Source organism: Stenella coeruleoalba, assembly GCF_951394435.1.
Source record: "Stenella coeruleoalba genome assembly, chromosome: 21".
NCBI lineage: Eukaryota > Metazoa > Chordata > Mammalia > Artiodactyla > Delphinidae > Stenella > Stenella coeruleoalba.
Window position 1 is genome coordinate 632,365 of NC_137167.1, and position 16,973 is coordinate 649,337.

The window sequence follows — 16,973 nt, forward strand, 5'->3', positions numbered from 1 at the left end:
TCCTCTGGTAACCAAAAATCTGACCTTTTTCTATGAGTTTTGTGTGTGTGTGTGTGTGTGTGTGTGTTTTTCACATATAAGCTTGGTCTGACTTCTCTCACTTAGTGTAACGCCCTCAAGGTCCATCCATATTGTCACCAATGGCAAGATTTCCTTCTTTCTTATGGCTGAATGTTACTCCATTTTCTAAATATACCACAAGGTTTTATATCCACTCATTTGTTGATAGACACACGTTTTTCCAATGTCTTGGCTATTGTAAACACTGTTGCTATGAACATGGAAGTGCAGATATCTCTTCAACATAGTGTTTTTAATTCTTTCAATATATTCCTATAGATGAAAATGCTGGACCATATGGTAGTCATATTAAATTTTGAGGGCCTCCTCTAGTGTTTTCCATAGAGGCTGAACCAATTTATAAGACAACCAAAAGCACACAAATCATCCATTTTCTCCACATCTTTGCTAGCATTTGCTAGCGGATATCTTGTCTCTTTGATGAATTCTATTCTAACAATCCTGAGGTGATATCTCATTGTGGTTTAGATTTAATTTCCCTGATGTGTAATGACGTTGAACACATTTTCATGTATTTGTTGTACATTCACATATCTTCTTTGAAAAAATGTCCGTTGGGGTCTTTGCAACAGGTTTTAATTGGCTTAATTTATTTTGTGCTACTGAGTTCTATGATGTATTTTGGATATCAACCCCTTATTTGGTGTAAGGTTTGCAAATATTATTTTTGATTACATAGGCTCTTTTCGTTATTTATTTATTTTATCTTGTTTTGTAGCAGATTTTTAGTTTGATATTGTTCCACGTGTTAGTTTTTTAAATTGTTGCTTGTGCTTAAGGTATCATCAAAAATAATATTAGAGACCTGTGTTAAAAAGATTTTTACTGTTTTCCTCCAGGAAGAAAAGCCTCCCGTCTTACAGTTGTCTTTACCTTATCTTATTTCTATTTAATTGTCATGAGTGGTGTTAGACAGGAGTCTAGTTTTATTCTTTTGCATATAACTATGCAGTTTTCCAAGCACTGTTTAATGAAGAGACTGTCTCTCCACCGAGTGTTCCTGACTGTCTTATCAAATATTAGTTGACCTTATATGCATGGGTTTATATCTGGATTCTCAGTTCTATTCCATTGTTGTGTATGCCTTTCTACATGACAGTACCATACTACTTACATTACTATAGCTTTATAATACAGTTTGATATCATGGAATGTGATACCTCCAGGTTTGCTGTTCTTTCTCATAGTCACATTGCATATACAAGTTCTTTTGTGATTCCTCATACATTTCTCTGTTGTTTTTTTCTACTTTAAAAAATGCCATTGGATTTTGATAGGAATTGCATTATATCCATAGATGGCTTTGGGTGGTGTGGACATTTTAAAAATATTAATTCTTCCAATCATGAACAAGGGATAACTTTACGTTTATTTCTGTCTTTTCCAAATTTTTTCATCAGTGTATTGTAGCTTGTATTGTACATATCTTTCATCTCCTTAGATAAATTTATTCCTTATTGTTTTATTAGTTTGGATGCTCTTATAAATAGAATGGTTTTCTTTTTTCAGATCATTGTTAGTATATAGAAATATGACTGATTTTTGCATTTTAAGTTTTTATTCTGCAACTTTACTGATTATGTTGATTAGTTTTAACAGGTTTTTGGTGAAGTTTTTCAGAGTTTCTATATATAAAATCATGTTATCTTAATATAGACACATTTTTACCTCTTAATTTCCAATTTTGATGCCTTTTATTTCTCTTCCTTGACTGATTGCCCTGGCTAGGACTTCCATTTCTATGCTGAATGAGTGGTGAGAGTGGACTCCCTTGTTTTGTTTCTGATATTAGAGAAAAAGTTTCACACTTTCACTGTTGAGTGTGCTTTGAACTGTGACCTTGTCATATTTGGCCTTTTAAAAAAATTATTTACTTTTGGCTGCATTGGGTCTTTGTTGCTGCATGCGGGCTTTCTCTAGTTGCAGTAGGTGGTGGCTACTCTTCGTTGTGGTGCGTGGGCTTCTCATTGCAGTGGCTTCTCTTGTTGCAGAGCATGCGCTCTAGGCATATGGGCTTCAGTAGTTGTGGCAAACAGCCTCAGTAGTTGTGGCTCACGGCCTCTAGAGCACAGGCTTAGTAGTTGTGGTGCATGGGCTTAGTTGCTCCTAGGCATGTGGGATCTTCCCGGACCAGGGATTGAACCCATGTCCCCTGCATTTCCTGGCAGATTCTTAACCACTGCACCACCAGGGAAGTCCCGATATTTAGCCTTTATTATGTTGAGTTACATTCATTTTATACCTAACTTAACAAATGCTTTTTCTGTGCCTATTGATATTATATTTTCCCTTTGTTCTATTAATATGATGCATCCCATTTATTTGATTTGCTAGTATTTATTCAGAATTTTTAAACCTATATTCATCAGTGTTATTGACCTGTAATTGGCAGTGTCCATTTCAGATTATTATATCAAAGTAATGTTGGCCTCGTAAAATGAGTTTGGGAGATTTCCCTCCTCATCCATTTTTTTTCTTTCTTTTTTGAAGACTTTTAGGATTGGCATTAATGCATTAAATATTTGGTAAAATTTACCAGTGAAGCCATTTGATCTTGAGTTTTTCTTCATTTGAAGAGTTTTCATTACTGATTTAATTTCCATACTACTAATTGCTTCATTTAGATTTTCTCTTTCTTCCGAATTCACTTTTGGTAGGTTGTATGTTTTTAAGATTTTTTCCCATTTATCTAGGTTTCCCAGTTTGTTAGCATGTAGTTGTTCAAAGTAACATGTTATCCTTCTTATCGCTGTAGTAGAGTTGTAATGTCTTCTCTTTTATTTAAAATTTTGTTGATTTGGGTCTTCTCTCCTTTTCCTTGGTTAGTCTAGCAAAAGGTTCAAAATTTTATCTTTTAATGAACCAACTCTTAGTATCACTTATCTTTTCTGTTGTTTTCCTCTTCTCTATGACATTGATTTCTGCTGTAATCTTTATAATTTTCTTGCTTCGCTAATTTTGGGCTCAGTTTGTTCTTTGTCCAGGTCCTTGAACAGAAGAGTTAGGTTTTTGATTCGAGATATTTCTTAATTCGTAAGGTAGGCATTTGTTGCAATAAACCTCTCTCTTAACGCTCCTTTAGCTGCATCCCATAGCTTTTAGTATACTGTGTTTCTATTTCAGTTTGTCTCAAAATACTGTCTTATTTCTTCTTAAATTTATTCTTTGATAAATTAGTTGGTCAGGAGAGTGTTGATCAATTTTTTTGTATTCATTAGTGTTCCAGTTTTCATCCTGTTATTGATTTCTAGTTTAATAATATGCTCAGACAACATACTTGGTATAATTTAAGTCTTCCTGAGTTTACTAAGATTTGATATGTGGTCGATCATGTGATCTTTTCTAGAAAATATTTTTTCTGCACTTGAGAAGACTGTGTATTCAGCCTATGTTGGATAGAATGCTCTGTATATGACTCTTATAATTGGTCTTTAGTGTTGTTCACATCAATTGATTTTTTTTTGTTTAATTGAAATATAGTTGAGTTACAATGTTGTATTAATTTTTGCTGTATAGCAAAGTGTCTCAGTTATACACATATATACATCTGTTTTATATTCTTTTCCATTATGGTTGATCTCAGGATATTGAATATCCTGTTCCCTGTGCTATACAGTAGGACATTGACTTTTATCCATTCTATATGCAATAGTTTGCAGCTACTATCCCCAAACTCTCAGTGCATCCTTCCCCAACCCCCTCCCACTTGGTAACCACAAGTCTGTTCTCTATGTCTGTGAGTCTTGTTTTGTTTCTTAGATAGGTTCATTTGTGTCATATTTTAGATTTCACATATAAGTAATACCATATAGCATTTGTCTTTCTCTTTATGGCTTACTTCACTTAGTATGCTAATCTCTATTTGCATCCATGTTGCTGCAAATGTCATTATTTCATTCTTTTATGCCTGAGTAATATTCCATTGTATATATGTACCACATCTTCTGTATCCATTCATCTGTTGATGGACATTTAAGTTGCTTCCATGTCTTAGCTATTAGAAACAGTGTTTCTATGAACATTGGGGTGCATGTATCTTTTCGAATTATGGTTCTCTCTGGATATATGCCCAGGAGTGGGATTGCAGGATCATATGGCAACTCTATTTTTAGGAACCTCCATACTGTTCTCCATAGTGGCTGTGTCATTTTATATTCCCACCAACAGTGTAGGAGGGTTCCCTTTTCTCCACACCCCCTCCTGCGTTTGTTATTTGCAGAGTTTTGATGATGGCCATTCTGACTGGTGTGAGGTGGTACCTCATTGTAGTTTTGATTTGCATTTCTCTAATAATTAGTGATGATGGGCAACCTTTCGTGTGCCTATTGGCCATCTGTATGTCTTGGGAGAAATGTCTGTTTCAGTCTTCTGCCCATTTTTTGATTGGTTTTTTCGGTTTTTTGTTATTGAGTTGTATGAGCTTTTTGTATATTTTGGAAATTAAGCCCTTTTTGGTCGCATCATTTGGAAATATTTTCTCCTAGTTGGTATGTTGTCTTTTCATTTTGTTTATGGTTTCTTTTGCTGTAAGAAAACTTATAAGTTTGAGTGGGTCCCATTTGTTTATTTTTGCTTTTATTTCTATTGCCTTGGGAGAGTGACCTAAGAAAGCACCGGTACAACTTACGTCAGAGAATGTTTTGCCTATGTTCCCTTTTAGGAGTTTTATGGTGTTATGTGTTATATTTAAGCCTTTAAGCCATTTTGAGTTTATTTTTGTGTATGGTGGGAGAGTGTTCTAACTTTATTGATTTGCATGAACCAACTTTTCCAACACCTCTTGCTGAAGAGACTGTCTTTTCCCCCATTGTCTATACTTCATCAGAGATGAATTGACCACGGGTCTGTGGGTTTATTTCTGGGCTCTCTATTCTGTTCCATTGACCCATATGTCTGTTTTTGTTCCAATACCAGGCTGTTTTGATTAGCATTGTAGCATTGTCTGAAGTCTGGGAAGGTTATGCCTCCTGCTTTGTGCTTTTTCCTCAGGATTGCTTTGGCAATTCTGGGTCTTTTATGGTTCCATATACATTTTAGGTTTATTTGTTCTAGTTCTGTGAAAAAATGTCATGTGTAATTTGATAGTGATCACATTAAACCTGTAGACTGCTTTGGGTAGTATGGACACTGTCATTTTAAACAGCTGCAGCCTGTTCTCACTGTCAGTGGAACCAGCTCCCCTCTGGAAGCAGGTGTCCATGCAGGGCTCTTAGAAATAAGACAGACAACACCACCTACGTGGACTCTTCATACACACCACTGACCACTGCACCTTTGCTTTCTAGAAGTAACCTCCTTAATCAAGTGGGTGGCATCTGGGGATGAGGCAGCCATCATCCTCCAGGAAGAGTCGGTGCCCCTCCTACCACTGAGGAATGAGTGGTTCTGTGTCTCATTCACACCAAGTGTTCAAGCTTCAGGAGTTTGGGGAGCTTTTGTTTTGCTGCTTTAGTGGATGAGAAATGACACGTAACCCATTGTCTTCTTTTCACTTCTCTTCTGATGAGTGAGGCTGGACTTTCATCACTTTCAGTTATTTCCAGAATGCAGCCACTTTTCCCAGTTCTGGGGGAGACCACTGAACATGCCTTCCTGGGTGTTCCCAGCCACAGACTGTGATCCACATGCAGCGATGAAACTCTTTGTGCAAGTACTAAGTAGCTAGTGACTGGGTTCTGTCCAACAGAATGTAGCAAATCAGGGGAGGTCAGTGTTAAGATTCATGACAGAATCTCTGTCACTTCTATTTCACTTGCTGCATCCTGTGTTCTCTCTCTGTTTCTGTCTGTCTGTCTCTCCTATCCCTGGACCTGGGGAAGCCTGCATGGGTGTTACTAGGTGCCATACGGAGAGTCTCACATAGGAGAGAACACAGGGAAGTCCCAGGCCTCCAGGCAGAGGCACTAGGCTCTCAGCTCAGACTGCATCCTGCCAGTACCCATCTCAGTGAGTCTTCGAGAAAATCCTCCCCTGTGGAGTGACAGCTGAGACCTCAGCCCCAGCTTCATAGAGACCTTGAGTCGAGGGCACCCAGCTAAGTGCTGTGGGAGCTCAGGAGTAGCTAGGTGTATGTATTTTGTATGTTGGGAAACCCTCCATATGATCTGCAGTAAACCAGACAATCTGTAGCATAGAGCAGGTCTACTCAATGTTATGTAAAAACAACCACAAAGACAATGCATATTAATAAAGGTAAGAAAATGCACTAAAAACAATAATAGTGACAATTATGATGATATTACCATTACTACTGTTAAAGAGAAAAATAAACTTAGAAAGATGGCAGATTTGCGTACAGACTCATCTAAGTAAATTTCAGGGTACCTATAACTGATGTCCTCTGGGGTATTTTAGATGCAGAATGCTAGGTTTGCACAAAGAAATTTGTTCTGAGAGGAGAAAACAAGCAGGTGATCCTGGGTCAGCAGGGAGGATGATATGTTGGCACAAACAGTGCAGGGGCTCCCTGGGGGAGTTAGAAAAAGAAATGATTACTTGAGCAGGCAAGTCACCATCTCTATGTCTGCCAGTGCTGCACCAGCTTTTCCTGGACCCCTGAGTGAATTTGGAACATGTCCCTAGGTTCAGGCATGCCAATGATACTCTCCTTACTCCTCACTTATCACAATGTCAGTTCCTGGGCTGACTTTTCTAATTCGGAGGACTGGACTCCAGGAGGGACACCCTCTCCAGCCTTCCCAGGAGATGTGAGAGTGGTTCCTGGCACAGAGTTGAGGTGGAAAATCCTGTGCTGAGTCTGGCAGGACAAGGGTATCTTCCAGGGCTCTTGCACTGGTCCATCTTTTTGGTCACTTAAGAGGACTTAAACATTGTACTGGAGGCTCAGGAAACTCAAGAATGTCCTCCCTGGGGCTCACAGTAACAACTGTCCCTTCCTCCACTGGGTAAGTCTGAGTATCTCAGGAGGCTCTCTGACCCACAAGTACCCATAAGTACAGCAGGAACCAGGAAGCACCATGTGTATGTAAGTCTGTTGAAAACCCTCCACAATACTCTTCAGTAAATTGGATACATTCATGAGCAGAGAAACTTAATAAGAAATGCAATAACAACAATAGTGATAAATAATAATATCGATAGTGATTACTATCATAAAGAAATTAATTGTACTACTACCAATCATAATACTAATAAACTTAAGGACTGAGGGATTACAGACTTCCCTTATTGAATGACAAGTTTCTTGGAGTATTTTGAAATCAGAGTCCGAGTTTAGCACATGCTTTGGAGCCACAGTTGTAGGTTTGCATAGTGAAGGTATAAATAGAGCAAAACTAAACAGCAGCAGGTAAAAGAAATCCATGGGAGGACTTGGGCTGACTTAAGTCTCATATTCCAAGCCCAGAGGAGAGCACTATGTAGAAGAGAAAAGTTGATCCTGGGCTTTCCTGACACATGGAGCCAGCAAATCTCATGAGTTCTGATGACTGGTGTCTGCGGCTCTAACCCGGGAAAGAAAAGCAGGACTCCAGATACACCTTCAATACGTGAAAAAAACACGTAAAATGTACATGGAGCTTCAACTCTATCTCTACCCTCACTGCCTGACAATTGACAAAGTGGCAGATCAGGGCTATTGATTGCCTTTTGATGCACCTACAGACTTACTTGGAATTGGGAAGAGAAGATTACTTATGAATTTGCATGTAAAATTTTTATAATAACCTATCCGAAAGTTGAATTACTACTTCCTTGGGAAATTGATAGGTTATTTTACACAACACCTCATATGTTTCCTTTAGTAATATTTGTTCACAGTATATATATTTCTGAATATGTATGAAAGGCACATGCCGTATCAGCCCAGAGGAGGCATTGACGGGGCTTTAGAGATCAGTGACCTTTGAGCACGTGTTTGTAGAACTCACTCATAAAGAGTAGGACCTGCTGGACATATTGCAGACAAAGATGTACACAGATGTGATCCTGGAGGACGCCCGTTGTCTCATCTTCTGGGTGCGTCTCTCAATATTTATTTACTTCTTTATGCATGTCTTATTGAGATAGGCTCTGCAGCTTCCACATATGCTGCTGCACTCTTGGCCCTGACTCATGCTTCTGTAGCACTTAGAGCAACCTGGAACGAATGTGTTCCTTTACTAATCACAGCACATGTGCCCCTTCATGGAGATACAGTCTCCATTACCACAATCGCACGTACTCCTTACTAGTCTGCCACCAACACGCAGAATAATGCTGGACACAGATATGGGCTATTTTATCTAACAGACAAGTGACTTTATGTTGCTAAGTAATTCTTCTGCTCGGGGGACTACCATGAGGTTTGAACACAGCAAAAAACACATAACAGCTTGTATCCCCCTTTCTACATGAACTCCAAGTAATAATCTCATGGGTTTTATGTTTATTGGATTCTGTTAGAAAACAGTCTTAACCATATTATGAAAACGTTGCTTCCTTCCTGGCTGAGAAGTCTAGGCAGCCTGCAGCCTGTCTTTCTTCTTGGGCAAGAACAGCAGCAACCAGAGACTTTTACTGTCTTTGAGTGAAGTGTCGGGTGACAACCTTCAGTGTTTCCCCCCTTCAGGGTGCTCGAACCTGGGCTGCCATTGATGCCCTCACACTTGAGCCTTGGCATGTTGTCCTGCGCTTGCATTGCATGCACTGTTCTCAGCACAGAACTTTAAATCCATCTAGCATTTCCCACACGTACCAGGGCATCCGCTCTGCAAAACAGATATAATTTCCCAGTTGGAGCAAGAAGAGTAGGTGTGGAGGGAAGAGGAGGGTTTCCCCAGGCTGGGGTCCAAGTCAGCTCCAGACACATGTGCTCTGTGTGGGGAGGGAGCAGGACACTTGGAATGTCAACTGGAGGTGGCTCGACTAAAGGATATTTTTAGAAATGTATGTGAAGCCATTGAGTCAAATTATCCAGATTCTGTCATTATGCATCACACATCAATTTCTCTTCACGTTTCCCCCTGTACTTTTCACCTCAGAGAAGCAAAATTCCTGTCCACGTGGGAGTTAAAATTTCATGTTTTTGTCTTTGCCACGGTCTCTTTAATAATGTTTCCTGTCATATTCCCTGTAGCATCTGAATTTATTTTATTTTTCTTTTACCTAAACACTGAACATCTATTAACATTTTTCTAAACCATGTTTCTATTCACTGGTGTATTCCTCAAATTCATGTTCTTTCCCCATGTAATGTACTTTTCAACAATTTAATCCCCAAATGTCACATGTGTCATTTCTTATTAATTTATTTAATTTAATTATTATTTTTGTCTTATTTCAAGCAAAAACTGTGACCATGAAAAGCAAGAAATGATATCCAGGCAAGTTATTTTCCTGGTGGAACAATGTAGCTGTAAGAAAATAGTAAATTTCTTCAGGTGTGAACCCTGGTCATCCACATGTGAAACCTGGGAATGAGGTAAGTTAGGAATTCAGCAGACTCATAGAACTCAGTTACAGTGCAGTGTAAACACCAGACCAGCATAAAGTGTTCACTTTATGGACTAAATTAGACTGAATTTTGATGATAGCTAGTAGAAATGCTACAAAGGGGGGATGTCCATTGCAGAAGATTTACATACTATGTGTATGTAACTGACATGGAGATCATTTTAACTGGAGAATATCATTGAATAGACTTACATACACATGAGTTTTCACAGCATAGAACACACTTTTACTGTAATGAATGAAGGAGAGCCCTGAGGGATTTTTAATTCCTTAGTCAACATTGAATTCTCACACTGGATCTATCAATGCTAAAATCAAACTGAAAACCTGAGTTCATATCAAAATTCTCAGACATGGAAAAATGCTTATCAAGAATGTTTTACCACACATTTCAGCTATAAATTCATAATTTTGGCTAATAACCTCTTATTTTATAAATAAGTAGAATAAAAATATAGATTTGTTAAGTAATCTTAGAATGATAAATACAAAATTTTGTAACAATAAGTACTTTTGTAAATAGGTTAGCATTAAGAAATATATATAAACAAAGTTATATGTGACAATTATTATGATCCACTTAATTGTGATTGTCAGTAAGATTATCAGTTGCTTTCTCATCAGAAATTTTGCAGGCCAGAAGAGAGTGAAATGATATGCTTAAAGCATGGCAGAAACTACCTACCAACAATTCTATATCTTACAATATTATTCTTCAAAAATGAGGAAAATGAGAGACAGTCTCAGACAAAAGCTGAAGGAGTTCAGTACCATAATACCGATCTTTCAAGAAATGCTAAAGTGAGTACTTCAAGTTCAAATGAAAGGACACCAGTAACTTGAGGCCATATGAAAATATATATGTCTGTGATAAAGGTAAATAAATGGACAAATAGAGAAAACACTATAATTTTGACTTTTGGCTATACTTTTTATTATTCTAGGATATTTTTTAAACCAAAATATTAAAATAATTATAAATTTATTGCTATCGCATGATTGTTTCCCCAAAAATTCATATGTTAAAAATACAACCTCCAAATGTGTTGGTATTAGAATGTAGGGCCTTTGGGGGGTGCTTAGGTTATGAGGGCAGAGCCACCATGAATATAATGTGTGTGCTTTTATTTATTTTAAAATATGTATTTATTTACTTATTTGGCTACATTCGCTCTTAGTTGCAGCATGTGGGATCTTTGTTGTGACGCACAGGCTTCATATCTAGCTGTGATATGGGGGCTCGGTAGTTGCAGCACACAGGCTCTCTAGCTGTGGCAGACAGGCTGTAGAGCCAGCATACAGGCTCAATAGTTGTGGTGCATGGGCTTAGTTGCCCATTGGCATGTGTGATCTTAGTTCTCTGACCAAAGTTCGAACTCAGGTCCGCTGCATTGGAAGATGGATTCTTAACCACTGGCCTATCAGGGAAGTCTCTTGTGTGCTTTTAAAAGAGACCTCAGAGAGCTCTCTAGCCCCTTCCTCCAGGTGATGATATAATGAAAAGTCTATGACTCAGAAAAAGACCTTTACCTAACCACCTTGATCTCACACTTCAGCCTCCAGAACCGTGAGAAATAAACTTCTGTTTATAAGCTACCCAAGCTGTGGCATTTTGTTATAACATTCCCAAATAACGAATTCGTACATCTACATTAACAGAAAACAATGTATACATATGTGACTTGTGACATTAATAACATGTCATTAATGTGTAATGTAATTGGAGATGTAATAGAGATTTTGCGTGTGATTAAAATTATGTTGATATCAGTTTAAGCTAGTTTGATAGGATTTTATATGTAACCTCCATGGTATCCATAAATTGATTATCTATAGAATATACACAGAAGGAAATTAAAAGTAAGTCAAGTCAGTGGACTACCCAGTGGCGAAGACTCCGCGCTGTCAATGCAGAGGGCCTGGGCTCAATCCCTGGTCAGGGAACTAGATCCCACATGCCACAAGTAAGAGTTTGCATGCTGCAAAGAAGATCAAAGGTCCCCCATGCCACAACTAAGACGTGGCACAACCAAAGAAATTAATTTTGAAAATGAGTACAAAAAGTAAGCACAAAGGACCTCAGTATGTGAGAAAATGTGGGACAGAAAAGCTATATGACATTACAGAAAACAAATTGGCAATTAAATGTCATTCCATATCAGTAATTTATATATATATATATATATATATATATATATATATATATATATATATATATATATATATATATATATATATATGTCTTAAACTCATCCGTTAAAAAACAAAGATGTCCCCAGCCTTTTTCTGGCATCTGGGCCTGGAGGGGCTGCTCTGAAGACAGGCGAGCAGCAGGGAGGCCCACGGCAAATCCCAGCCTGCTGCGAGCTGTTCGTCATTTTCCCGGGACAGCTCCAGGGTCTTGGTGTCTAGAGAGCTGCTGATGGAGGGCAGGGGCGGCCGCGGAGGTATATGGGACAGGTTGCTCATCAACTCCAAGCGTAATTCCAGAAAGAATTCCACTCTTCAAACAGTTCGGATAGAGAGGAGTCCCCTATTGGACCAGGTACAGAGCTTTCTCCCACAGATGGCTCAGGCAAACAGAAAGCTAAGGAAAGGAATATCAACTGCACCACCTGGTCATTTCAATATTGAAAATATTGACACTCTCGGAAAAGTTATGCAAATGGATATGATCTTGTTTGAGATGAATCAGTCTGATTCAAAAGAAGGTGACAGTTCACAAGAGAACTCACAAGACAGTTCAGAGGACAGTTCAGAATTTGAGGATGAAGATGATAGCACCTCTTCTGAAGGTGAAGTCACCATCGATACAATTAAGCTTCCTCATTCAGAAGATGGAAAAGGCAAAATAGAGGTTCTGGACCGTCCTGCCAGTGAAAAAAAGAAAACAGGGACATAATCTGAGAAACAGGTGATAGTTCCCGCTAATTCTGTGGAAAAGAATGTGGCTTGCTGGTTATTTTGCATTTCGGATACCTATGGTGTTTGTTTGCAAAAATGAATGTATTTTGCTTCTTGGAGAAACAGAAGCTAGCTTTTAAAGAGTTGGAAGAGATAGCATTTGGGGACTCTTCTAAGAGCAGACTGTTTTTGATCTCATGCTAAAGAGGTTTAGTTTAGAAAGCTTAACTTTATGTATGGTGATGAGTGAATTTGTTGGCATCCTCTTTCATCAGCATAGACTTCAGAAATCTCAAACTTATTTTAAAGTAAAAATACAGGTTACCCATTTGTTTTTGTTTTAAATTGGCCTCTTGGGGCTTCCCTGGTGGTGCAGTGGTTGAGAGTCCGCCTGCCAATGCAGGGGACACAGGTTCATGCTCCGGTCCAGGAGGATCCCATATGCATGGAGCGGCTGGGCCCGTGAGCCATGGCCGCTGAGCCTGCGCATCCGGAGCCTGTGCTCCGCAACGGGAGAGGCCACAGCAGTGAGACGTCCGCGTACTGAAAAAACAAAACAAAACAAAAACTTAGGTTGGGTTTCTTTTTAGGTTATTATAAAGTCATATTTATTTTTTACCATCAAAATGGGTTCATTGAGGGAGAACTTTTTTTTTTTAAACATCTTTATTGGAGTATAGTTTCTTCACAATGTTGTGTTGGTTTCTGGTCTGTAACAGAGTGAATCAGCTATATGTATACATGTGTGCCCATGTCCCCTCCCTCTTGCGTCTCCCTTCCACCCTCCCTATCCCACCCCGAGGAAAAACTTTTTTACAAAGAAAAGAATTATATTTAGATGCCCTCAGACATATCTACTTTAATTAAAAAAACAAATCCTTTCCAGTTTGAGCTGGAAAACTGGTGCTCTGTGGTTTAATCACTGTCAGTGACTCTGTAGCCTCTCAATGCATGTAAAATTTGCTGGTTGGAAAATTTTGTGGTTTTTTTGGGTTTTTTTCTTTTTCTCATAAAGGAATTTTTTGTTTCAGCTAATAAAATTATTCCTTCCAGTTGCCCACAATTTTGAAACCTATTAATTGTAGAGAATAGGAACACCCCAGGAAAATAGGGCACAGTACATAAAGAGGTAGTAACAGGTTTTCCCTTTCAAAAGGCAAAATGATCCTGCATTGGAGTTGCCTTTCTGCCACATTCTTGATCTTATTTAACTTGTTTGGGACCTCATCTGCCATGGGCCTGGCTTTGCTCAGGATATAGACCTGAGAATTTAAAGGACTGTCTCCAAGTGCATTGAGCTCATGAGACTTTGTTGCCTAATATTTTAGAGGTTTGTTTTAATTATTTTTTCCTACTCCTCTCATTAGCTTATAACATCTTGTAAATACTCTGAAGATAATTCTCCAAGTTCCTTCTGGTATTTTTCATTGGGAATTGGAAATCGGCTGTGCACTCAAAGTATGCAGAAGTGAACAGATCTGGAAACAAGACTTCTCAACTGCAAAGGGTATACTTTGTAGCACCAAACACAGCTGTGATGGATTACTGGTGTGAATATTTAAGGATTGTCTTCTACCAGATAATATTCATGCCCCATTGTGGGAAGAGTTGTATTTGTCTGGTTCACTCCTTAGCTTGGTGCATGGTACACAGTAGGCACTGAATGATGTCGATAAATGAATTTACAGGTATATTGAGGATGTACAGGGCATTTTAAGCCATGGTATCCATGCAGATATGAAAGTGTAACTTCACTGGAAATACAAAGCCAAGTAGAAATAGTCTGATGGTCAGTGAAAGAGACTAGTCAGTCTAGAATACATACTAGTGTGTAGAATTATATTTCTCTCCTGCTATGGCCTTCTCATATAATACGCTTAGGTAGTCTATACAGTTAAAGAAGTCAACTAAATTCAGTTCCTCTGGACATTCTTATGACATAGGAGGAAAAGGAAAAACAAAAATTTAATATGTGATAGGGATGTCGTTTTAAGTGTAAAATGGTTGAATTATTTAATATACAGAGTCAGGGGTGGCTGTTTTTAAACCAATTTGGATACTAAGATAAATTATGTAGGTCTTAAAGATTTAAATATAAAGAAATAAAATTATAAGTTTCATACTAAAATATAGGTGAATATTTAATAACATTAAAAAACAAAAATGGACAAGATAGACATATAAAGGGTCCAACTATATGTTGTCTACAAGAGCCTCACTCAGAAGTAAGGACATTCATATGCTGAAAGTGAAAATATTGGAAGAGATATTGCATGAGAACACTAAGCAAAAAGAGGAGTGGCTTTTCTGCTTCTGCAGCTGAGGATGTGGCCCCTACATTTCAGGGAGTAACCAGAGGCAGGGAGCAGGGGAAGGGGCTGGGGCACCCCTCCCACCCTCTGCACCCTGAGCCAGGGAAGTCAGAGGGACTTGGCCCCCTCCCGAGTTCCATTCTTCCTCCAATGAGAATCGTGCTGATCAATAAGGAACAGGCTATAGAGCTGATTCACTTTGTTATAAAAGCAGAAATTAACACACCAGTGTAAAGCAATAATACTCCAATAAAGATGTTAAAAATAAAAATAAAGACCTGGGGAAAAGAGATGGTCCCCGTGGAGAATGCCTATGTCCTAAGTTTATCTGCTGTCGGATTGGCTTGAGAGAGGGCAGGAGTTACATGATGTGTTCTCTCCCTTCAAATCCATTAACTTTTTCTTTCTTGATGTACGCACACACCCACACACACAAAACGAGTATAAAGCCCATATGTATAGAATGCTAAAGGGTTGGTCTATGAGCTTGAAAAGAGGGAAATAGAACACTTGAGGCCGACTGCAGCAATGTGTTTGTGTCTGTGCATGTGCATTACTAGGTGGAGGGTCCACAGTATCCATCAGATACTTAAGGGAGAACATATCTCCCAAGTGTTCTGGATTTTGTAAATTATCATAGGACAAGAGTCTTCAAGAAAAAGCAGGTAGCTCTCTCACACACCACTCATTAAAGTAACAAATATTTATTGAGAGTCCCCAGGATTCCAGCATGTGGAATTTTCTGGAGACTTAAGAGGTGAAACGTAAAACATAACCACCTTCACCAAGTTTATAGCTCAGTGGAGGCAATAAGAATTAATATCTCACAGTTTTTCTATTTAAGTATGACTCAGGGTTTAAGGTAATTTTTCTGCATCGTGTCCACAGTGTCCCAGGACTGACACCTTCCTCAAGCTCAGCACCTAGAACACAGATCTGATTGAGATAAACTGGTGATGCACCTGCTTCCCAGCAAGGCTGTGGCCTCTAATGGCTGTCTCCTGCTCCTGTGTCCATGGCCTGATCAGGATATGGGAGACACTTAGGCTGATTCCTCAGTGTGTTGTGTACTTCCAAGGCCGAAATTTGCTGAGCAGAACATAACTTCTTTACTTTTGTGAACATCTGGCCTCCAAAAGGCAGAAATATTTAGTGACAATGTACTGAGGACATAATTCCTTAGTCATTCCCTGACCTCCACTCTCTGTCACAGAGACATGCAAAACCACGGAATCAGGCTTATGGGTCATGACTTGGCTGTGTCAAGAAGTTCTAGGCCATGTGGGAAGACTCCTCTCTCCTCTGAGATTTCTGCTTCAACCAACGGGGAGCAGCTTCCCTTAAGGTCTGAACTGAAACCCTATAAGTTCACATATTGAAGTCCAGACTCTTGTATCTCAGAATGTGACTGCATTTGGGAATAGGGCCTTAGGAGAGATGAAGTTAAAATGGGTCACAAGGGTGAGCCCTAACCCAGAGCTGTGCCCCTATGAGAAGATTAGGACACAGCCATGCACACTCAGCTCATAGAGTTAAGTCCATCTGAGGATGCAGCAAGAATGCAGCCATCTGCTAGCAAGGGAGAGAGGCCTCAGAAGAAACTGAACCTGTAGACACCTTGATCTTGAACTCAAAGCCTCCAGAGCTGTGAGAAAATTAAGCCTCCCAGTCTGCACTATCTTGTTCTGGCAACCCTAGGAAAACCCTAATACAGCTTTATTTCTCCTCTATCTTGCAAATAAAACTTATGAAAATAGCACCAAAAAACACAGTGTATAAACTATTTGAAAGAAAAACGCAGGGGAGCCACTGCACGGGCTGATGAACTACACATCCGTTGATTCCCCTGGTTTTCTTTGTCTGCTTCCAAAGTAAGGGAAAATAGTCAAAATCACCATGGAAGGCTTGAGTAGACACTTTAGAGAAGGCATAGCTCCATGGTGAAACAAACTTGACATGTACTCAGTTGGTAGAAATAGTAAATGCATTTTAATCCTTGGAGGTTTAAAAAATTCAATTTCTTGGCTTTCTAGAGAGGTTGTAATACATGTACATGGTTGAAGGTCCTGAAAATTGCATTACATTGTGCCCTGCACCACCTCCCCCTCTTTGCCCAGGAGCCCCTGCCCTCCACAGGTAGCCATGCATCTGGTTTCCCACAGCAAACTTCCAGAGTGTCTTTATGTGCATACAAGCAAATATGAATATACATTTCTCCTTGGC

The 16,973-nt window shown here is 39.1% G+C and overlaps 1 protein-coding gene across 1 annotated transcript; it reads left to right on the forward strand.

Annotated features, from left to right (window-relative positions):
- Positions 1-11,956: 11,956 nt before the first annotated feature.
- Positions 11,957-12,436, forward strand: LOC307179821 (NOP protein chaperone 1-like; the record flags this gene model as incomplete). Its single annotated transcript, XM_079909474.1, has 1 exon — positions 11,957-12,436. One exon carries the CDS (start codon positions 11,957-11,959, stop codon positions 12,434-12,436), a length of 480 nt encoding a protein of 159 aa, XP_079765600.1.
- Between the last annotated feature and the right edge of the window lie 4,537 nt (positions 12,437-16,973).